The sequence below is a fragment of the Oncorhynchus masou genome, chromosome 16 (assembly GCF_036934945.1).
Source record: "Oncorhynchus masou masou isolate Uvic2021 chromosome 16, UVic_Omas_1.1, whole genome shotgun sequence".
NCBI lineage: Eukaryota > Metazoa > Chordata > Actinopteri > Salmoniformes > Salmonidae > Oncorhynchus > Oncorhynchus masou.
This window is the reverse complement of record NC_088227.1, coordinates 17,761,345-17,786,662: the sequence shown is the minus strand read 5'-3', so window position 1 is coordinate 17,786,662 and position 25,318 is coordinate 17,761,345. Positions and strand designations below refer to the sequence as shown.

Genomic DNA, 25,318 nt, shown 5'->3' with positions numbered 1-25,318 from the left:
CAAATGGCCCATCTAGCGGAAATCACTAAGTTCTGCCTCCACGGCAAGATTCATGACAATAAATGTCAACTGTAAGACGGGTGATCACTGGAGTATTGTGTGCGTGTGTGTGACCAATGAGTTCGTGTCTGCTCAGCTCTGACTACCTGGTGTTTTTCCTCCAGACCAGAGTCAGAGTCCAGGAGGAAATACCGTCTACCCAGGAGGACCTGGGACAAAGATCACCTCCGTCTCCACGGGCAACCTGTGTGCTGATGTGAGTAACCACAGCAACACCACCAGTCAGAGGAATGTCGCCGTAACATATCTCCCTGAGGAAGGTCTACTCGGTCTCAGTTATGAGACCAGACCACACCAAGACATTACCAGTCACACAACTGGACATGTCACACGAGTAGGACAGGGCTGTGGTCCAGCACAAGACGATACATTATTGCAGCTTTCCCTGTGTTCGATCTGTTCTTCTCAGCTTTCACAATCAAAACAATAACCAAGATTACTAAGAGTCATTATCGGTGGTAAAATCACAACGTTCCAGCGTAACTGAAAATAGCTTTATCTATTGTTCCCCCTGTAATAAATCCTCATCAGCTCTCCAACCACTATCACTGATGAGCTACCCAGCTGTGGTGTTCGTGTGCTGCCTCTCCAACATTCTTATCCTGTCAACAAACAATGGTCTCCCTGAGCACAGGACCCCACCGCCATCTGCTACCGTTAATAACACTGATGCCGGAAATCTGCACCGTGGCCACGAGCGTTTGGTCTAGTTTATCCGACGTCTCTTAGCCAACCGTAGTGCGTGTTCTAATCGTAGTCCCCTTTTTCTATAGGACGAGCCCTCTCCACCTCGTCCCGAGGCCTACCCAATCCCCACTCAGACCTACCCCAGGGAATACTTCACCATCCCAGCCTCCAAGTCTACAGACAGGATGGGCCCGGCCGCGGGGCAGTTATACACTGACGACAGGGGCCCTCCTGGCTCCATGGAAGACCACCACAACAGCAGCATCGCCATACAGGTGGGCACACAGGCAAAGGAATCATCATCATAATATGACATACTATACCTGCATGTCGCTAATTTATACATGTACTAGGTGTATACAGTGGTGTACAAGTGCTGTGCTGCTCTTGCACTGTGTTAATGTTTGTGTATGTGATTGCTGTGTCTGTCCTCTCAGCGGATGGGCCACTCTCAGGAGGAGCTGTGTGACCTCCCAGGGGGCTACCCTCCAGCCCCCCTGCGTCCTGAGGACCTGGTCCACCTGCAGCAGCAGCAGAGAGAGGCTGACTACCAGCGGGGCAGTGGGGAACACTGGGTCAACCACCACCAGGTCTCCTCCTCCGTGGAGTCCTCCACTTCCAGCCAGGAGCACCTCAACTACTCCTCCAACAAGACCCAGAGCAACCACAAGAGTGGCCCAGGACGCTGGAAGACCCCTGGCCCCATCGCCCCGCACCCAGGCCCCGTGGCTCAGGCCACACGCACAGACCTCCCACCCCCTCCACCGCCCCCTGTACACTACCAGGACTTTGATTCCCAGCCCGACCTGCCCCTACCCCCCCCTCCCTCGGCCTCCCAGCAGCAGGCAGCAGCCGCCGACCGCAAGAAGCGCGAGGAGCAGCAGCGCTGGTATGAGAAAGAGAAGGCCCGGTTAGAGGAGGAGAGGGAGAGGAAGAGGAGGGAACAGGAGAGGAAGCTGGGACAGGTCCGTAACCCATCCATGCCTGTAGCCCACAACAACAACCAACATGGGGGCACACTCCCCCCTCCCACACAGCACTATCAGATGCCCCCTCCCCAGTCCCCCATGCCAATGCAGCAGGTGCCCTTGCCCTACTTCCCCCCCCAGGGCCAACAACAGGCCCAGCAGCAGCAGCCCCCCAGGCCTGAGAAACTGTCCACTCTGCCCAGAGCGACGACCCTGCCCCCTCAGGGAAACCCAATGGACACAGTGATCAGAGAGCTGCTCCCCCAGCAGCAGCCCCGCACCATCGAGCGCCGGGACCTGCAGTATATCACCATCAGCAAGGCGGCGCTGTCCTCCAGCGACAGCCTGTCCCCAGACCCCTGGAAGAGGGACGCCCGGGAGAAGCTGGAGAAGCAGCAGCAGCTGCACATCGTAGACCTGCTGGACAGGGAGATCCAGGACCTGCAGGCCAAGCCGGAGCGTACGGCCGAGGAGAGCGACCGGCTCAGGAAGTTGATGCTGGAGTGGCAGTTCCAGAAGAGACTGCAGGAGTCCAAGCAGAGTGATGAGGAAGATGAGGAGGATGACGACGAGGACGTGGACTCCATGATGATCATGCAGCGGCTGGAGGCGGAGAAGAGAGCAAGGGTGAGCTGCCCTGGAGAGCAGGGGTCTAGTGTAGCACACTGGAGAACATGGAGAAGGTACGCTGTGCTATAGAGAATCATACAGCACATCAGGGTGGTAAGGTGTATGGAGGAAGACTCGTGGCCCAAGATGTTCAGTGCTGAGATCATTAGATTCACAGACTCATTACAGTAGACCCATTTATAAATTACTTGAGCTCTATGAACATTTTGAGCCACTTGACTCACAGGGCATGACATTTCTCATGCCAAGGAAGGGCCAGCCATGGGCCAAGCAGGGCAGTGGGAAGATAGGAAATGGAACTGGTCTTAAAGGGATACTTCAGAATTTTGACAAAAAGTCCTTTATCTACTTCTCCAGAGTCAGATGAACTTGTGGTCTCTGTGTGCAGTTTGAAGGGAGTTGCTAACAAGTGTTAGCTCAATGGATAACAATTTCTAACTGGCGTTAGTGAAATTGCTTACTGGCGTTAGCGCAATGACTGGAAGTCTATGGTTACTGTCAGCATGCTAGTAGATACCATAGACATCCAGTTATTGTGCTAATGCTAGTTAGCAGATCACAAAAACAGTATGCATGAGTTCATCTGGCAGAGAAAGGGCTTCATTTCCATTATCCTAAAGTATCCCTTCAATGGGTACAGAGTAGGATGTGGAATTCCCCTGAGGAACTCCCATTAAGTAGCTAGCTACAATGAATGTTTTGCAGTGTGCACCTGCAACATGCTTATGCTCATTGCTTTGCCACATGCTAAGCTGAGCTGCTGTTCTCAACTGGCTGCAAGAGAGGGAGGGGCAGGATGCCAGACACACAACAAACCTACATGGAAAAGTAGAAATTGTTTTTTTTTTTTTTTTTTCAATATTATGGCCATTTGGAAATGATTCATCTCCTGGTCTAACAGGATGGCCGCAAGAAAACAGTCTGACTTGAATCGAGTAAAACGTCATCTAACGAGGGTTAATGTCCCTGGTCTCCTCAGACAACAGCACAGATGAACATAAACCAGCGAGGCCCCTCTAGTATATTACTCCTCATTAGTAACTGTTACAGCAGTACTGTCTCTGTCTAGTGAGACTCCAGGAAGTTTCCTTAAGTAGTGAGCAACATTCTTCTGAGTCCCTGCCATCCAGGCTCTGGTATCTCGGAGGGGGGGGGGGGGCTCCATGCAAGGAATCGGACGGCGCGAAGTGGAGCGTTATCGGTCTGAGGGGAAGTGGGCCGTACATTCACCGCTGGCTGTAATCAGCCCCATACTGGGGAGGAATGTTCCTGGCACCACATCACTGCTGCCTCTAAAACCCCTAGCAATGTTTTCACCTTCTTCCTCCTCTTTTTTAGAATCTCTATTTACTCACTCTCTTTATCCCACGTTCCTATCCTCCTGTTTTCTCTCTTTGATTTCCTCTTCTTCCGCAGCAGACTGCTGTCCCAGCAATCTCTGTTCTAGACTTGGTACGTTCTGTCTTTACACATTCTCCCTACTTTCTCCTTTCTTACTTGTCTTGGGCTCCACCTGTGTTTCCTCTCCTTCATTCTCTGCCCTCCCTCATCAGGCCTGTGGGCCGGCTGCTGTGCTCGTGGGGCGGGTTCGGAAGTTGGAGGTGCCACTCTTGGCTCTAGAGTAGCCACGGGGAAGTCATCCTGCGATTCTCATTGGCTGTTGGGGACCCTGTCGATCTGTGGAACAGTGGTCTAACTTGGTCTCTGTGAGAGCCCAAGGCCACACAGCCACACAAATTATTTTGGTCAGGGCTCATTTAAAGACGATATCAAATAATAATGCCTCGTAAGATAAATCATCATCATTGATTAAAACAATTCCCAGAAAGAAAAAGAAAATCAGTAGGACATACTAATCTCACCTATACATGTTTTTATCTAAAACTAACTGGGGCATGGTTAAATAAAGTATTTGTTCCAGGGAGGCTCAGTACCATGCAGCTGTTGTTTCAGAGCAGGGAGCTGCCTGGCCTGCTGCAGTGGGGGTCTGTCTGTGCATGGTGGAAGACCCTCCCCAGCAGCGGTCACCTGCATGTGGGGCGTAACCATCATTGCACCGTGTGGGTGTCAGTCCACTTCATTCCAGTCATCCAGCTCTGTGTGTGAACAACGCTCGTGCTCAGCCTGAATGCTGTAGCATCTCTCCTCCTCCTCTCTCATTGGGGAAGTTGCACAGTGTTTTCTTCTGTCCATCTGTAGTCATGTTTCATCTGGTGATTGACTTCCAGTCTGTTGTTTGATCATCATGACATCAGTGAAAACAAAGTGGACACTCCTCTGCTCCACTCTGCCCAGCCATGCCGTTGTTGTTTGTTGTTGCTGCACGTTGTTGTCATTCATTCTGCATGTCCAGCTGTCGCCATGTGCCTGTCTGCAGTGCACACTGCTTCTCTCAACACAGACGACCTATCCTGTGGCAGAGGGGAAATGCCCCCCACTAGACGTTTAGCTAAGCATACAGAGCATTCCCCCACAATATCTAGACCTAGACGTTTTCAACACAACGGGCCCTTGTCTGGAAACCCGATGCCCCTGACGGGGCCAATCTGCTGAATGAGCCTGTGTATAGACGTGTGTAGGTGCAGACCTTAGGGCTTTACCGTTGAGCTGTGACGGACTGAAGAAACACGGGCTGACTGGATTAACGGTAGGACAGTGTGACGAGCGCATCGGTAGGTTTGCTTCAGTTGGAGATCTGAGGATAGTTTTTGTTACTTAGTTGTACTTCCACCTTTTCACCTTAGAGAGCAGGGCCTCGAATAACACTTATGTATAACACATTTGGGTCTACTATTTGAAACGGTTCGATTTAACAAAATATATTCCACTCTACAACAGATGAATCTCCAAGCACACCTTTTAGGAGATCATAGACTGTAGGATGACTCCCCGGGCCGTGTGCATGGTGCTGAATGGTGTGTGTGTGTGTAGTTGCAGGATGAGGAGCGGCGGCGGAAGCAGCAGCTGGAGGAGATCCGTAAGCGCGAGGCGGAGGACCGGGCCAAGCAGGAGGAGGAGAGACGCTGGAGAGAGGAGGAGAGGGCCAGACGAGAGGTCGATGAGAAGGTACACCTCCCTGACGGGACCCATTGGACCGTGTACACGACACAGTCCTCTCAGCAGTTTGCTAACACACAGCTGGTTTGACGGGTTCTGACAAAATATGATACATTTCTATGAAAGTGATTTCTGTTCAGTCAGACTGTAATAAGATTATTGTTTAATATTGTATATGAATCTGATAGATCTCAATGGAATCCCGATGCAGCTGTGTTTCATTGTTTTTTGTAAAAACAATTTTGAGGCTAGTTAAGTTTTTGCAAATGATTGATGTCATTGCCAGCAGAGCAATGCAGAAAGCCACAGCCAAATCGGAAGCAGAGGACATCAGAGTAACGGAGTGTAAACCCAGAGAGAGACTTAAGAGACTAAGCTGCACTGTAATTAAAGTATTACCCCGTGGGGATCTGCCCAGCTAATTGTAGTTTACCTCATGAAAAAGGAGTCGTGCCTAAACAGAACAGCCCACCAGCATAAGAGAACAATTATACAGTGGAAAGTAAAGACCGATCTGTGGGGACCACTTCCCTTCAGGGGGTGTAGAGGGGCAACTGAGGCGGTGGCCATTTTTTCTAATCTGCTAACATTACCAGCTTTTTCAAGGTTTCTACTGTTCCTGGTCACTCTCTCCACGGAGCTGTAAGTGATCCTGTATGAAGAATTGTGAACACGCCCCTCTACAATGAACCAATCAGAGAACTGTGGAGGGGACTGTCTGGCTGGGTTTTTAGGACTCCGGTCGAGTAGTGATGGAGGTAGTATTCAGTGTTCTGTGTACAGGAGAAGTAGTATTGGGTCAGAGAGCCCACAGCCAGACAGAATGCTCACTTATCTTAATGATGCCTGGTGGTGTTTGGTCTGTCAGGGACCAAGTGTGGTTTTGGAGCACTGAGTGTTTCCTGTCCTCAGTCCCAGTCAGTTATGGGGACGTTGAATCACCAGTGGTCTGAGAGCATCAGCATCCAGTCATCTGACCTTGTGTGACAATGTTACAACATCCCAGCGCCATTTTGTTTTCACTGTGTGACCATTGATTTAGTTGTTTTCCTGTGAGTCATCCTCAGACCACTGGTAATCTAAAGCTCTGTAATCATGACACTGATGTCCTAACGGCATGTTCTCAAGATGGTCCCCTTCCTCTGTGTTATGTAATGTTATGAATGGATGCATGTAACCCTCCTACCCCCCAAAAGCATGGGAGTCACTTGTTGTTGTCTATGTCCGGTTGTTTATGGAATCCTACGTTTGTTGGAAGCCATTTGTCATTTCATCAGGCACTGCTTTGGAACTGCTGTTGGAATGCCCCACCCTCGCTGTGGCCAAACCAGAGTACAACACATCACCATCCTCTCATCGACGTCATATACCTACCCACCATACCACACACTAACCCAGGGGATCCATGTACAGAAACCAGAGCCAACCAATCTCTGTTACTAGCTGGTCCCTTTTCCAGAGCTAAAACCATAGAACCCTTCTAAAAGTCCTTGAGTTCAAGCCTATCGAATCACTTGACTGTAGTCTAACCCAAACCGCTTCAAACTGCCCCAAGCTGTCAGAAAAGTACCTGTTATCTCACCGATGGCGGTTCTCAACACAGCGTGTAGAGATGAAAAACAGCACATGAAGTACCCAGAACACAACACACAGAGTAGCCTCCCCCGCACATTACACACACACACACACACACACACACAGACACATAGTGAACAGATAAGGAAGTGGCGGACTTCTATGGCTGTCTTGTGGCCATGGGATCCTCCCTCCAGCAGAATGCGTCAGTCCAAGACAGTCAGCCATGCCTTGGCCACACTAACAGGCTCTTCCCATTCCCTTAGAGGAGGCAGGAGGAGGAGTACTACACACGTCTGGAGGAAGGGCGGCGCCGGCAGCACGAGGAGGCCGAGCGCAAGCTGCTGACGCCTGACGAGCCTGGTCTGTACAGACCTCCCCTCCCCAGGGACTACCAGCCTCAGCCCCCCCCTCCCACTGCATCCCCCGCAACCACTGCCACTAACGCTCCACCACCCCCGCCTCAGAGAAACGCATCCTACCTCAAAACCCAGGTCGTCTCCCCTGACGCCTTGTACACTGCCAAGTTTGTCTCGTATAATGACGAGGAGGAGGAGGACGCTGCAGGTCAGGTTAAGCTCTCCGCCACCAGAAAGTCCTATGGTGACCTCCCGCCCGCGCACAAGCCGCAGCCGCCTGCGCGCAAGCCCCGCCCTCTGTCTGATGGGATCTTTCTGTCCAGCTCATTCCAGCTGCCGGCTGTCAATGCCAACAGTACTGCAGGGCAGCCCCCTCCCCCTCCCCCTCCCATCAAACCCAGCCTCAGCTTCATCCCGACAGGCAACTCTAAAGGTAGACAGGAGAGGAGAGAGGACACGCCCTCCCATACGCCTCCCTCTCCAAATCTCTCATTCATTCATGTTGTTTAAAAAATATATTTTTGTGTTCCTGTTTTTTTCAGTAGAGTCATTCTGGCTTCCTTTTCCCTTCTCCCTTCCTCTCTGTCTCTCGACAATCCAGTAGATCTGTATTGTAGTTGCCAATCAACTTGTAATTTGTTATTTCTCCAGCCATCTCCCATCAGTTTGTTATAGGTTGTTGGAAATTCCACTCCTCCTAGCAAATCAGATTCCGTTTTGTTTGTTTTTCCCGATCCTTCTGTCAAATGTCCTGTCCTCACCCGTTCCTCTACCTCCAATCATCCTTCTAGCAAGTAAAAGCAATCGATAAACCAACCCGTGATTCGCCGTGATAGCACTCCAGATATCCAATCATAGTACTGTTGGTGTTGCCGCCCCTCGCCCACCCATGTGTTTGGTTTTGCTATGGTGGTGACCTGCCGCCCGCCTGCCTGCCCAGCCCTGTCGCGGGCCCCACAGCTGCTTGGGGGTGGGATTGGCATTAAGGAACACTGAGCCACTGGCTTCTTATCTATCACATTGTCTCTGTGATGGGACCTGAGAGGAGCTTCTCTCCTCAGGTTCACTTGGCAAAGGGGAAAAGATCTGTTGAGTGAGCCATTGCATTTGTCTGTGGCTGTTTAAAGGTCTGTCAGGGCTCCAAACCAATCAATCACTCATTAGATTACTGAGCGGTAGTACTACTTCACCAAAATCTAGTTCTATGGTTTAAATCTGTGTCACAATGTATTCTGTTTTAAAGCCTTTAGTGACCCCTACTGGCAGAAGTGTCAACTTTCAGTTATTGTCTTCTATTGCTGGAACCTGGCAAAAGTTCTTTTAAGATAAACTTTGCTTGACATTTTAGGGATAGTCTGTGCATTTTTGGTCAACAAACCACAATAATTTAAATCTCTTGGTGAGAAGGGCATTCAAAAGTCTATTAGTATTATCATACTCTAAATAGAATACATTTTTAGTGTTTCATTGTGAGCCATAACATAGTCTACTGTAGTTTGAGGAACTAATAAGATATGTCTTAAGTAGAAATGCTGTTAGTAACTAATGATATCCACCATTGACAATCACAGGATTATGCCTTTCTATTTTAGAGACCATGTTTATAAGTGTTCTTAAAGAAAATGTGAACGCAAGCCCTCCGATGTGAACACTTTAAACAGCCATGGACAAAATATGGCAGTAATGCAACACAGTCTTAGTCAAAAGGCTCAGTGAATGTCACCCTGCATGTCACCTGCACACAGCACCAGTGCCCCTGCCCTTCCCAGTACGGATGATGTGTGGTGGGCCTGTTGTTAATGTGTTGCATTCCTCACTCAAATTGAGGGACCAATCACTAACCTTGCTATAATCTCACATCAACAAAACCTGCAACCCGCCCCCGCTGAATCCTAGCTTCATTCCAATCGGCCTGATGAGATCCATTGCTATTTACTGCCTCTGCTGCTTTGCTCTCTTCCTTTCAACACTCATGTATTCTGTTCACTCCTCTTTTTGGCCTGCTATGACTGTTCCTGATTCTGCCCTGTCTCGGTCTCTCTTTGTCTGTCTGCCATGTCTCTGTCTGCCATGTCTCTGCCTGTCTGTCTGCCATGTCTGTCTCTTGTCTGTCTGCCATGTCTGTCTCTTGTCTGTCTGCCATGTCGGTCTCTGTCTGTCTGCCGTGTCTGTCTCTGTCTGCCGTGTGTCTGTCTGTCACTCTGTCTGTCACTGTCTGTCTCTGTCTGCCCTGTCTCTGTCTGCCGTGTCTCTGTCTGCCCTGTCTCTGTCTGCCCTGTCTCTGTCTGCCGTGTGTCTGTCTCTGTCTGCCGTGCCTGTCTGTCTCTGTCTGCCGTGCCTGTCTGTCTCTGTCTGCCGTGCCTGTCTGTCTCTGTCTGCCGTGCCTGTCTGTCTCTGTCTGCCGTGCCTGTCTGTCTCTGTCTGCCGTGCCTGTCTGTCTCTGTCTGCCGTGCCTGTCTGTCTCTGTCTGCCGTGCCTCTGTCTGTCTCTGTCTGCCGTGCCTGTCTGTCTCTGTCTGCCGTGCCTCTGTCTGTCTCTGTCTGCCGTGCCTCTGTCTGTCTCTGTCTGCCGTGCCTCTGTCTGTCTCTGTCTGCCGTGCCTCTGTCTGTCTCTGTCTGCCGTGCCTCTGTCTGTCTCTCTGTGCCGTGCCTCTGGCTGTCTGTCTCTGTGCCGTGCCTCTGGCTGTCTGTCTCTGTGCCGTGCCTCTGTCTGTCTCTCTGTGCCGTGCCTCTGTCTCTCTCTGTGCCGTGCCTCTGGCTGCCTGTCTCTGTGCCGTGCCTCTGGCTGCCTGTCTCTGTGCCGTGCCTCTGGCTGCCTGTCTCTGTGCCGTGCCTCTGGCTGCCTGCCTGCCGGTCGTGTCTCTGTCTGTCTGCCGTCTGTTTGCCGTGTCTGTCTGTCTGCCGTCTGTTTGCCGTGTCTCTGTCTGTCCCGTCAGTGACATTGTCTAATGCTGCTGCTTCCCTCCGAGGCCATGCCGTGGTTCAGGTAACCGGTCTCCACTTGAACCACTGGCTCCCTCTGTTTACCACAATCCACTGGCAGCATCAAGGTGAAGGGCAACCCAGCTCTCTGATAGATAAGATATCTAAATGTTTTGAGACTGCTCAGATTCCACCTCCTGCTCCACTTTATCGTAAAAGAATATCAGCAAAATCTAACTGAATTGTTGGAGTTCGGGGTATTTGTGCTCGCCTTTTTTGAATGAAAGGAACACATTATCCATGGCTCTAGAATATAGAACGACCTTTAGTTGACTTACATTACATCTGATGCCAAAGTACTGTTCTGTATAAGCTTACATTTGGCTTACTAAAAGAATGAAATTCACAAACCATCAGAGGCCCTTTCTTTAGTGCTTTGTTATTGGAGGGTTCATAAGGTGTTGTTTTAGCTCAGGGGACAGACCTTGGATAAGTACCAACTTATCAACTAGTCTGTAGACCGAGAGCCGGTTCTGCACCAGAAGAACTTGACCATGCCAGTGGAGTCCTGCCTCGGTTCACACAAGTCAATGTGTTTGTGTCTGCCCTGTTATCCTCAGTTTCATTCCATTTAAAACAAAAGAAAACAAAATCAACATGCATTTGGATTCTGGTTGTGCTTCCACACACACACACACACACCATTTGTTGGAACACAACCAGTCAGATTCTATTGGTGGGAGTTCTGGGTTAGTGTGAGACGCCAGCCCCAGCCCTGACAGACACACGGACACATGGCCCTGACAGACACACGGACACGTGAGCCTACTGATTAATGCCTACAGTGGGTCAGAGGTAGAGGTCACCTGTGGGTCAGTGATGTTCGGTTAGAAGTAAGAAATCCAGTTAGGACATCAAATCGGTCCTCATTCAGGCCCCTGTGGCTTTGATGAGCTCCTACCTTATCATCCAGTGGTTTTTAAGTCGTTTTTGGCATAACAGGCTTGATGACCGTTTACCTCGGGTGCTACATGCCTTACTGGTTGACCTCCACCTTTGATCCCACACACTTGTTTCACAGACCCTGCTGCTTCAGGCGTGCCTTGGAATGCACTAACGCTATTCAGTCAGCTAATCTAGTCCCAACGGCTTGTTTTGGTCTGTGGAAAAAGCTTGGTTTGTTGTAGAATTTGAAGTTGACTGAGAAGTTGCTGGGTACAGATAAAATCAAGTTATAGCCTGGATTGTGACTTGGCAACGATTTACAGTTGACACAGTGTTACGTCACAATAACTTTACATTGCCGTGCAGTACTCTTCGTGTACTGACGCAGGTAAATGAATCCCAGTGAATAAATTGTTCATAGAAAGCGGTTCTATACACATTTTTGTACCCGGCATCTTTTTAAAACACGTTTTGGGTTAACCAGCCAACATGGTACTAAATCTAAATGAAGTATTAACTAATGTGCTCTATTTCCCCAATGAATGAATTCATACAGGATTTCATTCATACACTGGAAACACAACCGGGGTTGTAGGATCAGAAGAAGGTTACAAGGACCTGCGAGAGAAGTGGACAAAAGGGTGAGGCCTGCCATGCATCTCTCTCTCTTCATAAACAGAACATTCAACTGGGTCAGCCTCCTAAAAAGGAAACGCCTGAATGAAGGACCATCAGAAACTTGAGACATTGTCGTGTAGGAATTCTGAGAACTCACAACGTGGTACAGTATATGTTGTAGTCATATTGTGGTTATTTTTCTCGTTGCAGTGGTCAAGAACAGGAGAACACTTTAACTGGAGAAGCGCCAGAGAGTATGACCTTCAAGGAGCGCCAGCGGCTCTTTTCTCAAGGGAAGGAGGTGTCCAACAAAGTCAAGGCCTCACGGAAACTCATGGAGCTGGAAAATGAACTCAATACAAAGTAGTAGACTGGAGCCTTAGCAAGACAGACCACCAAGCCCCAACTCGGCAACGAGAGGGCCAGGTTTCGTTTCCCAGTGACTCTCCTTTTTTGTTTTTTTGTTTAATAACTGGACCATTATGTACAATTTAAATGTATCATTGCAATAGGAGAGACATTTATTTGCATAATTTTCCTCTTAAACTGTCGAAGATATATTAAAATAAACCACTGTAAAAACGTTTTTAATTATACTAGTAAGACACATTTGAAATCACGTGAAGGGGGGGATATATTAAAATTATCCACTGTAAAAACGTTTTTAATTATACTAGTAAGACACATTTGAAATCACGAAGGGGGGGATATATTTTTGTGTGTAAAAGGATTCTTGGGTTAGGGATGAAAAGTTTTGCTTATTTAAAAAAAAAAATGTAATAGCTTACTGTGATGTGGAATATTTTATGGTATTTTATGCTCCTTCTGCATTACATATTTTCACACTTAATTTCTCCTTGTTTAAATAAATGCCCAGGCTTTCCATACCAGACTAATCATTTTAGTTAAACTTCTTATACGCAGTGGAGGCTGCTGAGGGGAGGACGGCTCATAAATGGCTGGAACTGAGTAAATGGAATGGCATCAAACACATGGGAAACTTGTTTGATATATCGATACTATTCCGCTAATTCCGCTCCAGCCATTATCATGATCCCGTCCTCCCCAATTAAGGTGCCACCAACCTCCTGTGACTCAGTGATTCAAATGGAGTAATGTTGTCCATTCTGGTTTGTGATACACTGTTCTTCATTCCTTAGAATGTGGGTTTAGTTTTGCTCCAGCTATTACTGGAAGATGCTATGTCTTCATTATGACTTCCACATATATAAACTGGTTTACTGGGTCCTACTGGGGGTCCACTTGAGTGCACACACACACACACTGTAAATATCTCTCTCGTTCCAAACAGAACTTATACTTCGTAATAGTAGCAAGTCTCTCATTTGGTGTTCATCTTCAGAAATGGACAGTTCAGACTTTATAGAAGTGTGACGTAGGAAATTTAAACAATTAACTCCTATCTTTTGGTTCTCGCTGTCAATGGGGGTGTTAACAGTTTAATGTTTTCTATTCCCCCCACTTTTTAGTATTGATTTTCTTTGAATTGAATAGTCATTTGCAGAGTTGTGAAATTTGACAAGTTGTATACATCACCAGTATGAGGGAAATTACTTCACTGTCAGTTCAAATGATAATAAAAATCTAAAGTAGGAACATTGTTTGAACCTTATGTAATGTACTTGCACAGATTTTGTTTATTTAAAATGTTTGAGCCTTCTGTTAAATCTATAAAACATGGAATACATTTGGATCTAAGGCTACTGTAGGAAACTATTATTTGAAGGATTTGGGCAGTATGCTATTTACATGAAGTAAATCTCTCCGGTCTTAAACCCCCTACATCTCTTCATTCACAGCTTTTTGATCCATCTTGTGTAAATATTCTTTTCAGGAGAACATGTGCCAGATTTCACTGTTAACTTTAATTGTGCATAAAGTAACGGTGGCAATATCCTGTTTCAGCTTCGAAGACTGTATTCAACTTTGTTTCTCATTTTAGGTTACATTTTAATAATTTAAATTGTTTTGCTTGAGCCTTTTGTAAATCATGAATAAATACAGATTTTACAAAATGCTGGAACTTCGTTCAAATTTGTATAGAAATATTTAAAATGTGACAGAAATAAATGCAAAAATGTCAAGATTTTACTGAGTTACAGAAATTAAATGTGTTATGTGAAATCCATAGATTAGGGCCTGACTGGGAAGACAGATGCACATCTGTTGGTCACAGATACCTTAAAAAAAGGAAGGCCTGTGGGTCAAAGAACCACCATTTACCTCGTGCAGTGCGATACATCTTCACATAGACATGATCAGGCTGTTGAATGTGGCCTGTGGAATGTTTTCAAACTCTTCAATGGCTGTGCAAAATTGCTGGATATTGGTGGAAACTGGAACACGCTGTAGTACACATCGATCCAGAGCATCCCAAACATGCTCACGTGGGTGACATGTCTGAGTATGCAGGCAATGGAAGAACTGGGATAATTTCAGCTTCCAGGAATTGTGTACAGACCCTTGCAACATGGGGCTGTGCATTTTCATGCTGAAACGAAGTGATGGTGAGGGGGGTGAATTGCACGACAATGGGCTTTAGGATCTCGTCACACTACCTCTGTGTTCTATTTGCCATTGATAAAATGAAATGGTTTGTTCTCCGTAGCTTATGCCTGCCCATACCATAACCCCAGTAGTGTAGTTTTTACTATTTATTTTTGACTACATTCCTAAAGAAAATGTACTTTTTACTCCATACATTTTCACTGACACCCAGAAGTACTTGTTGCATTTTGAATGACAGGAAAATGGTTGAATTCACGCACATCTAAGGTAACATCCCTGGTCATCCCTAGAGCCTCTGGCAGACTCACTAAACACAATGTGTTGTTGTGTGCCATCTGTAAATAAATAAAAATGTGCTGTCTGGTATGTTTAATATAAAGAATGTGAAATTACATAGTATCACTTTTTTGATACTAAGTATATTTTCGCAATTACATTTACTTTTGATACTTATGTATACTTTTAACTTTCACTCAAGTAGTATTTTGCTGTATGACATTCACTTGAGTCATTTAAAATTAAGGTATCTTTACTTTTACTCAAGTATGGCAATTGGGTACTTTTTCCACCACTGCATAACCCCACCACCACGGGGTACCCTGTTCACGATGACCTAAGCATACTGGTAGCCATCGGTGAGCATTTGCCCACAGAAGTCGGCTACGATGCTGAACTGCAGTCAGGTCAAGACCCGAGTGAGGACGACAAGTACACCCAAGACAGTTTGACATTTTGTGCAAACCCACAGTTTCACCAGCTGTCTGGGTGGCTGGTCTCAGATGATCTTGCAGGAGGAGCCAGATGTGGAAGTCCTGGACTGGTGTGGTTACGCATGGTTGTGAAGCCAGTTGAACTTACTGCCAAATTCTCTAAAAAGAAATTGGAGGTGGCGTATGGTAGAGAAATTAATATTAAATTATTTGGCAACAGCTCTGTTGGACATTCTTGCTGTCAGCATACCAATTGCACGCTCCCTCAGCCTGACATATGTGGCATTGTGTCCAATTGATAGTCTTGTCCCATTTCTGCAACTCCCCTACGGACTCGGGAGAGGCGAAGGTCAAGAGCCATGCATCCTTCAAAACATGACCCTGGCAAGATGGACTGCTCATTGACAACACTGCTCGCTTAACCCAGAAGCCAGCTGCACCAATGTGTCGGAGGAAACACCGTCCAACTGGTGACAAAGGTCAGCTTGCAGGTGCCGGGCCCGCCACAAGAAGTCGCTGAAGTACGATGGGGCAAGGAAAACCCGGCCGAGGCTAGGCCAATTGTGCACGTCCTCATGGGTCTCCCGGTCACAGCCTGCTCTGACACAGCTTGGTATCGAACCCGGGGCTGTAGTGACGCGGTGTCACTCAGGAGGCCCTCATCAGCTAAATTTTGAGATGGTACGATCGGCTAAGACACTAGAGGGCGGTCACGAATTTGTGAGGCAGAGGTCCCTAATTCACACCAGGTATGAGGCAAATTGGGAGGCAGTGGTACTTACCAAGCAAGCAGAATTATTTTCTTTAAACTAGCAACTACTAATGAGCCTCATGGCGTTTGTTATGCTATCTTGAAAGCTTGTACTCTTCAGAAATGTTCATATTAATTAGCTAGCTAAGCTATCTGATAACAGCTTCCCAGTAATCTATATGCATAGGAAGTGTAGTGTACTGTTTTTAAAATTATACTAGGGTAGCCTAGTGGTTAGAGCGTTGGACTCTTAACTGAAAGTTCAGATCCCTGAGCTGACAAGGTACAAATCGTTTGTTCTTCCCCTGAACAGGCAGTGAACCCACTGTTCCTAGGCCGTCATTGAAAATAAGAATTTGTTCTTAACTGACTTGCCTAGTTAAATAAAATATGTGAATTACAAATCAGCCTTCAACGAGTTAAATCCTGTTTCTAGTCTATTAGTTACAATGTGTAACCATTGATGTCCCAGGACCAAGATTGGTAAACACTGTTGAAGTGTATAATTGTAATACATACATGCAGACACAGCATCATTCAAATACTGGAATTTGATACTCCTGGTATTGAATATGACTGAAAAATAATGTCAGACATTCATACCTGAACTGCACCTTTATTTGCCAAGGTAGAGTACATGATCACTGAATATGTTAAATGTACAGGCTACAATGTGAGGATCTCATGCATGGTAATAACTACATGTATATACGACTTGCATCCATGGCACAAAGCTATTATATTCTACTAATTCAGCCTGTTTTTAAATTGATACAACTGGCTATGATAGCTGAGGTTCATAGCTAGGTTCTGGACTAATTTGTATACCAAACGTTTGGATCCATACACAGATCGGCTAGATAGCTAGCTACACATCCATAGGCATACAGGTAATTTTATCCTCCACTGCACAATAAGCAAGAACATAGCTAGCTAGCTACGTTATTTCATCTATCTGCATGGCAAATATCAGCAAGACAAGCTTACAAATGTGTACATTCAATTAGCGGTAAATGCTTTAACTAGCTAGATTCTTTACATCCACTGTTTCACAAGACGGCAGCCTAGTTTGCTAGTTATTTCAGGAGTCCCTAAAACATTAAATAACCAGAATTACAATTTAATACATGTCACAACACGCATAAAGCTAGTCAGCTAACGTTATTAGGCTAATGTTAGCTAGTCAGCTAGCTTGCTAAATCGCGATTTTCATAAATTAACTGATTTAAAAAATGCATAATTTGTCTCTACAGTAACTAATATATTCCTGTCAACTGTCATTTTTGTTGCATGATTCGTTATGACTGTATAATCCCTTACATTTGCTTCCGTCATAGTATTTTTGTCAGCCATCTTTGCTGAAGAAAGTCCAACCCTTATGATATTTCATCAAACATCGATACAGATAGTTGACAAGGGTAGTAAAAATGTTACAACCTATTATTACTACCTGCACTGCAGATTTCCATCACACATTCGTATTCAGATGGGACAGGTATATTAAGATATACAAGACTTTCCCTTATGAATGTAGCACAACCACCACCCTGTCCAGTTGAACTGGCTAATGTTACTTCACCTCTTTCTTTACAGCATTGGTTAATAGAATATGGTGTAGATGAGACCATGTGGTCGCATCCAACACCATTCCACTCTGACACATCATTACTTTTCTTATTCAATACCTTCGCCCTTTTCACTAGAAGTCCCACTGCAATCAGTAGCGCTTATAGCAGGGCCATTATTTTTCCTTTTGCAACAGGCCATCCAGGTCCTTGACTATCAACATTTTTTTTTAAATTAAAAACGTTTTACCTTTATTTACCTAGGCCCAATGACAGCATACCCCAGCCAAACCCTAATGACGCTGGGCCTATTGTGCGCTGCCCTATCGGACTCCCGATCACGGCCAGTTGTGATACAGCACATGATCAAACCAGGGTTTATAGTGACGCCTCTAGCAGAGCTGCAGTGCCTTAGACAGCTGTGCCATTCGGAAGCCCAACAAACCCACCATCCATTTGGACCGCAGTCCGCCAACTATAATACAAAACTATTGATTTTGTTTCGGTTCTCCACAAACACTCAAACTCCGAGAAGCTCCCTCTACAATAGCGAGCATGAATGGGTATAACTTGATATCAAGAAACGCCCATTTACAAAACGCCCGAATTGCGGGCTGCAATTACACCCTTCCCGGGCTAGCAGCAGTAGAGAAACAATGTAGCAGTCGAATACTTAGACGGCGCTAGCACCAGCAAACAGAATATATGCCTTGCACGAGATGCTACGTTGCACCCACATAATGATCAATCTATGAACTGGCCACCAAATGCGCAGTTAAAAAAATGGGCAAACTGCGCTGAAATTAGCCACATCCAGATAACACGAATTGCTGATGTCAATGTCTGCTAATGTAATGCTAACAAGGAAGTCTGCACGAGAACATCTTACGATAGCACGTATTTTTTAGACAGCAATTTAGCCTCTCATAAAAATGAAAAACAGCATACAAATGTCAACAAGCTATAGTGTGTATATTGTTGTTACAATATTAGTGGTCTCAAGTCAATATTTGTTACATGTCAGGATGGCCGAGCGGTCTAAGGCGCTGCGTTCAGGTCGCAGTCTCCCCTGGAGGCGTGGGTTCGAATCCCACTTCTGACAGCATATTTTTATGTGTTCAAGTGTAGTGTCCTGAAAACATTCACATGACGGCTTTTAAATGTGCAAAGCATTTGTTTAATGAACGATTGTTATACGTGTGGATTGTTTATTGAATTATTCACAACCAACTTTGTCATCTCTAACAAATAACTAAAATAAGATTAAATGGTATCAATTATTTAAATGAGTAAGGTTCTTTCTCAAAGACAAACATGTTACTTGCAACAATTATTTAAATTTGTAAGGTTCTTCCGTCAAAGGCATACATGTTATTTGCCACAGAAATAACATTGATTACAGTACAAACAATACTGTAAAGACAGATGTGGCATCAAAACCAAAGAAAAAAAAAGTAGGCCTATCAAATCACAAACTTGATAGTCATAACATTTTAGAAGATTGTTGCCTACATTTTATAATGTATAACTGCTGGAAAATGCTTGAAAAAGGTATGCAACTCAACCTTTAAAAACATTGTCAACAACTATGCAAATATCCAAACCATATTGTTTCATAAGCAAAAGACAAAATATCATTCAAAAGGCCTTCCACTTCAGTTTTTTATTATCCACAAATATCAAGACTAAGGGCAAGATTCTATCAGAAGTGTCAGAGGTGGAACTGCGGAAGAGCTGTCAAATCCACAAGCAGCTCCCGCCATTATACCTAAAGCGGACATTGCCATTGGCTACACAGTCATTATGAGAAATCCCATGCAGCCTTGTTCACAACTTCCAACACTGGGATGTGAGGTGTAATCTACACCTCAATGAGGCTGATAGAAATCCTCATTTTGTTTAATGATTTTCAAATTTGAGTGATTATTTCTATATAGTCTACACTTTCTCATGTTGAACTTTAAAGCGAGTGGAACGGGTGTAGCTTCATGACAAAGATTACAAGAGCAGATTAACATTTAATCTGGTTGAATCTAGGTCTAAACTGTACCAGTCCAAAAGCATATCTGTTACAACACATTTGATTTTCTTTCAGATATACTGCAAAAAGGAGATGTCATACTGAAATCTTAATTTAGATAACTTAAGCCATCCTTAAAAATGTGAACCACTGATATAAATACAACCATGTGTAGAAAAATAGAATATAAAGGATTATAACTGCTGCATTAATCTTGACCCAAGAGAAAGTTCCAATTATCAGAAGCATGATGGCTTGTCGTACATTTAGTCTTTCTGAACGAAAATGTCTGGAATAGTGTTGTAGTCCTTTGCTCCTCGTCACACGCTTGTCACACAACCTTTGAGATAAAAATAGTACTATGGAATGTCAATGTTGGTATGGACCTAAACAGTCAAATATGTTTTTTTAAATTTAACCTACCCCCGTAAAACCCTAACCCGGACAACGCTTTGCCAATTGTGCGCCGCCCTATGGGACTCCCAATCATGGCCGGTCGTGATACAGCCTGGAAATGAACCAGGGTCTTTATGACACCTCTAGCACTGAGATGCAGTGCCTAGACCGCTGCACCACTCTGGAAATTAGTAGAGCTAATCAAGCAAATACACCAGCTTAATAGATGTTTTTGGTTAAGACCAGTCATAAAATATATCTTATTTATAGTGTGATTACCTGATATGGAGTAGCGTCTCACTGGTAGTCACAACTAACCAGTAGTCACATCAGGGCACCTGTGAAATGTAGAATGGAGGTGGGGGGGGGATTAATTATAATATTTAAATGTATTCCCTTGCATTTAATATTAAAACATTAGAGGGTTCAAATATACAATTGTAATTAGGCCTACACCAAGTTACATTTAAAATGTCTTTACCCAACATGCAGAACAAACAAAATTAGCAGGTGAAAGTACTTACAATGTCTTGTTCCAGTCATTGTGCTACAGTGTGTCATCATCTCTGCTCCTTGGCCATCAGGGTACTCAGTAGCACTGGCTGTCTTCTCGCTTGCTTTTTCAAATCCTTGCCCATGGAAGGCAGCCTCACTTGAAGTGTGTCCATCGAGTTCTCGTTCTTCATTCAGTCTTCTCAGGAATTTGTTCGTCCTAGGTGGTGTCATTTCCAGTTCCACTTTGGATGTTCTCTCTGCGCGACTCATGCCTAGTTTCTGTTCAGGGGCTCTGATGGGGCGTTGTTCTTGAAATCTCAGTCCAAGCATGATGTCGATGTATTCTGCATGGCCAGCATCAACCAGGTCTTTAGCCACGTGAACACCATCTGCTACAATGTCCACCTCCCAGTGTGCTTCAGAAATGTACTGCCTGAAGTATATTTGAAGGTTTTTCTTACAGATGCACTCTTGAAAGAAAACAACTGCTTCATCTGTCCATTGCCCCTCGACTGATTTTACTCCTCTCAAAGTGCATGGATACGTGACCTTTGGTAGCCTGGTCAACTGGTCAGGAAGTCTTCTCAGCTCAGACCAATCTTTGTACGGCATGTCCACACAATGGCCATAGTCAACCAAATTGATCACAACCACTGTGCTATCGGAATGGACGATTTCAGCTCGGCACCATTTGTTCTTACGATCAGACCTCACAAGGCAGCATGACCCTGGAATTAGGTGTTCTTCATGCAATGGCAACAGCTCCTTTGGAAGATCCTCAAGAATCGTAGACACATTGTTCATGATGAGAAGCAAATCTTCCAGAACAATGTAGAATTCACTTGGTGTGGTGACTGCAGCTGCAAAGCCGGAGTATCCCAGATCCATGTTCACTGGGGAAAGGAAGAACCTCTGGGGACTGTTGTCCAAGTTGGAGTTTTTCTCTTTTGGGGTTACAGTTTGAGTCTTTGTGGGGATTGGTCTTTCTTCAGTAAATTCAGAAGTTGCAGTCTTCATTTGCTGAACAAGGAACAGTCCATTTATCATGATTTCGACCATCCACAAGTTATCAGCTTCAGAGTAGGACACAAACATCAGTTTTACATCCTTGCCTACCATTTGTTTCAGAGTTTTCTTCAATATCTCATAAGCGTCGCTGATAGGGAGGCCAGGGCTATTCCACTTGCACAAGACTGCTTGCACAGGAGTTTGCTTGATGTCATTACAGAGGTCTTTGATGCAGCCCATTGGAACGTCCTCTGCAGTGCCATGATCCACAAGGAACACAACGCATTTTCCTTGGTCAATAGATGCATGCCGTACAACTGCTCTGTGCCACTGGTCATCTTTGGTTGATTTTGCCAAGCATTGAAGTCCTTCTTTGACATTCTTCTCAGACATGACTTTGCACTTAGACAAATGTTCAACTATGAGATTCTCAAGTACAGTAAACTGTTCTGTGGTGCTGTGGAGTCTTAGATATAGATCTCCATTCTCCAAGACGGACAACAATGTCCCACTCTCTGTCTGTCCGGCTCTTATATCCTGTGATGGAATGGCCATATCCTTCACGGCCTCCATAGATGGTCCAAACGTTGTTGATTGGAGTTGATTGGAGTCCTGGTGTTCGCAAATGTCATGTTTGTGCCTAGATGGCGAGGGCCTTGGAGACACATTCTGCAAGACCTTTTCACCTTGAGCAGTGAACATAACCCTATCAGAATGTGTATTGGACTGGCTATTGTCCTTGATGGTTACTCTTGTTTGCTTTTTAACGGTGTCAACTAGGCTTGCACACAAAGCTTGGACCTGTTCATTTTCAGTCACATCATTGTCAAGTGTTGGGTTGTCCTGTTGGATCTCAACATTAACCTCCCACTGTGTCCCAAAACGACTGACAATTTCAACCATGAGAGGTTTTCCCATTACTGCATCAGTGAAAGAGGCATCACTTTTATAAGAGCCACTGTTTAGCAATGAACAGGGTATGCTTAGTCTATGTTGCGACAAAAAAACACTTGTCAGAGTGTACATTTTGTCCTTAGTCACAGTGGCTGTATTTCCATAGTCAACAAACTCCACCTTGAAATGGTCATTAGACGCATTATCTGTCACAACTGCACGGTAAAGAGCACCATCCTCTTCATATTCAGCAGCAACAAGGTTATTCCTTCTGAAGTCCAATGTGCTGTTCCCCATGGTTTCTTTAAACAGCTCAGTGTTGAGGTCTTCTCTCATTTTCAGAATGGATTGTTCATCATCTTGCATTTGGATAAAAAAGCTGTCGAAGGTATTGATATGGGAAACAAACCCCAGACCTCGGAATCCAGACTTTATTTTGGGATTGGAGGGTAGTTGTGAAAGTTTTGGCAATTGGACGGAGCAAACTGTTCCTGTGAGTTTGGAGGAACGGTCTACATGTTGATCCGTTTTTCCTTCTGTGCTTTCCTCAGATTTGAACTGAGCGATTCTTTCACTTTGCCCTTTCCAATCTTGCTGGGCATCAGGACGCTTTGGTGCGTTTGCTTTTTGAGCATTTGAAGACTTCTTATTTTGATGTTGGTGATGTTGGCTGCCCTTGCATGTGGGTTTCAGATGCTGTCCCGCTTGAGTTTTTCCAATTTTGTTCTTTGTTTGTTCTTTGTGTCCTTCATGACCAGTCACAGGTCTACTGCTTTTCTTCTCCTTTGGTTTTTGACTTGCAATGAGCTCCTTGACTTTCTCATTGATGTTTATGCCTCCATCAAACAGATCAAAAAAGACTGCCCCATCCTCATTCTTTCCTGCAACGACAGCTCTAAGTGGCTTGTTGAGAATGGATTTCTCTAGCCATTTGTTGACATCTGCAAAGTTGTCCTCTTTCGGGATTTGAGAGAGACTGCATCTTAATGCCTGCATGGGAGTGAACAGTAAATCTGCTGAATGTCTGGGAATAGATACAGCATTGTTTTTTTCAACAATATGCATGTTTCCATAGTCCACAAAAAACACATTTAGAAGCAGCGTAGTAGATTGAACAGGGCAAGCCACACCCCTGTACCATTGGCCATCAGCATAATATTTTGCCAGGCAAAGTTTTCCGATATCAGGCCCAGAGTTGGCACGCAGTATTTCTTTACTTTCTGTGGCGACTTTCTCCATCAAGTTGTTGATCATTTCAGTATTTCTGTCCAACTGGCAATACATCTCCCATGGACTGCACACATGAGTGACACAGACTTGCTCTTCACTTCCACATCTCAAGTTGAAGGAAGAATGGACAAAAGAGTCTGGGCAAACTGATGGCATAAGCTGCATAGGGGTTTGCACTTCTCTTGCAAGACCTTTTTCCACAAGCTTCTTTGTTGCATTTTGTTGAGTGTTGTGGAGGTCGACAACATTGCACAGGCCCTTGTTTTTCACATGCAGTTGAGCGTGTATATAGCATGTCAACTTCACTGACTGGCCTTGAGCGAAGTACTTCAGTAAATCGCATGCCTCTCTGCCCCAATCACTATCAATGCCCTTTGCAGGTTCAATCAAGTTGTAAAGGCTACATCTAAATGCTTGCCCCTCAAGATCAAGGAATTCTGGCACTATTGCTTGAAGATTGTGCACGCTCTCTTTTGACATAATCCCGTAGTCCACAAATATGATTTCAACTTCATCTCTCTGTGCTCCTATAATGCAGGCCCTATACCATCTGCCGTCATCTTTAGATTTGGTAACACAACAGGAATCATTTAACTGCACAGGAAGTGTGTGTGCTTGGTAATACCGCTGAATCGCTTCCATCATGTCCTCCAAGTTGGGGATCTTGCTTTCCAGCTGGCACCAAAAATCTGAGGGTGTGTTGACGTGAGAGCATCGCACAACTAGCTCACTTCCGGGCTTGAATGTCTGTGCTTTGAATTTCACCGCTGGTGCCTTGTCTTTTCGGGTGCTTGATTTCGGGCTTTCAGGTTTCTTTTCACAGCCAACCAATTCAGAAAATTCCCATGTATCTTTGGGAGGTTTCCTTGTAATTCCACTTGTGCTTGATCCATTTGTATGAACTTGTCCTCTTTTACCGGTCTTCGGTTTCATCATTTTCTTCTCCATCTCGCTCTTAGGTATCACAGGCGCCGAAGGAGTGTATTTCCAAAATTCTGCATGATTTGTTGTGGTCAAGAGCTCTGTGATGCTCTTTGATGCTCTTTGTGATGAGTTGTTTTCACGCTCATACAAATCAACCACATATAGATCTTTCCTTATGTGGACAACATGCACAAGGAGAGTTTTGCTGGAGACTGCTCGTCGGAAGTAGTCGGTTGCAGAGATCGTCCATACATCGTCGAAAGGCATGACATTCACCAGAGAACAATTCAGGGCAAATGCTGGTTCAATAGCAAACTTGTCCGGGATCTGCTTGATGCACATGCGTGGTACCTTTTCTGTATTTCCAAAATCAATGAAAAATACTTCAGCTCCATTGTCAAGAGTGTCTGTCACCATTGCTCTGTAGTAATGCATATCCAGCTCATACATTGCACAGCAAAGTGCACCAGGCTCTGGATTCTCCAGAATTTCTTCATCCAATTGGACTTGGCTGAAGTGCTTGGCCATGTTCTCCATCATCTCTTCAAAGTCTTTGTTGCGTTTCTGTGTTCTCAACCAGAACGCACCTGGATTCAGGACATGCTCCACGTATCCTTCAAACACAGAGTCCTCTTGCATTTCCTCAACAATGACTGAATTATCCATTGCTTGAATTATTGCGGTCTCATAATACAGGTAGCCATTTAGAGGGAAAGCAGGCTCACTTTCAAGAACAAAGTCGCACTCCCTTTGTCCAGGGACATCTTGAATTGGCCCGGCCTCAACAGCTGCATAGTCTTCAGCACTGAGCACTGTGACCGAATAGAGATTCTGCTCTTTGTCAAAGCCATTGATTTCAACATCTAATACTCCACCCAGCAATCCTTTCTTGAAGCAAGTCAGCTGCTGGATCTTCACTGCCTTATCTTGTCCATTCAGGCAGGAAAGAGCGCACGGGAATGCCATGATTGGTGTT

The 25,318-nt window shown here is 45.2% G+C and overlaps 2 protein-coding genes and 1 non-coding gene across 15 annotated transcripts in view; 2 read left to right on the top strand and 1 right to left on the bottom strand.

Annotated features, from left to right (window-relative positions):
• Positions 1–13,864, top strand: part of LOC135557576 (afadin-like) — a 127,564-nt gene extending 113,700 nt beyond the window's left edge. For 5 of the 13 annotated variants that reach the window (XM_064990985.1, XM_064990983.1, XM_064990984.1 and 2 more), the window contains 7 exons: positions 165–256; positions 834–1,022; positions 1,185–2,342; positions 5,277–5,411; positions 7,244–7,544; positions 11,759–11,843; positions 12,031–13,864. In XM_064990985.1, coding sequence (XP_064847057.1) covers positions 165–256; positions 834–1,022; positions 1,185–2,342; positions 5,277–5,411; positions 7,244–7,544; positions 11,759–11,843; positions 12,031–12,187 — 2,117 coding nt within the window. In that variant the 3' untranslated portion in view covers positions 12,188–13,864. Of the gene's footprint in view, positions 1–164; positions 257–833; positions 1,023–1,184; positions 2,343–5,276; positions 5,412–7,243; positions 7,770–11,758; positions 11,844–12,030 lie in introns of all 13 variants that reach the window. The other 8 variants (XM_064990975.1, XM_064990978.1, XM_064990977.1 and 5 more) reach the window with 3 other exon arrangements.
• Positions 13,865–14,962: 1,098 nt separating this feature from the next.
• tdrd15 (tudor domain containing 15) lies at positions 14,963–25,308 on the bottom strand. Its single transcript, XM_064990468.1, has 5 exons — positions 24,336–25,308; positions 24,044–24,107; positions 20,316–21,934; positions 15,520–15,725; positions 14,963–15,022 (listed from the first exon to the last, which is right to left on the bottom strand). Exons 1-5 carry the CDS (start codon positions 25,306–25,308, stop codon positions 14,963–14,965), a joined length of 2,922 nt encoding a protein of 973 aa, XP_064846540.1.
• trnal-cag (transfer RNA leucine (anticodon CAG)) lies at positions 18,395–18,477 on the top strand. The gene has a single exon. It is a non-coding gene; the product is annotated as a tRNA-Leu (tRNA).
• Positions 25,309–25,318: the final 10 nt, after the last annotated feature.

Coding starts and splice junctions, on each gene's coding strand:
- tdrd15 (XM_064990468.1), bottom strand. CDS start 25,308: ATGGCATTCCCGTGCGCTCTTTCCTGCCTGAATGGACAAGATAAGGCA. Junction 21,935..24,043: donor ATGATGGAAGCGATTCAGCG/GTATTACCAAGC, acceptor CTCGCCATCTAG/GCACAAACATGACATTTGCG. Junction 15,023..15,519: donor CCTTTGTCACCAGTTGGACG/GTGTTTCCTCCG, acceptor ACCTGACTGCAG/TTCAGCATCGTAGCCGACTT.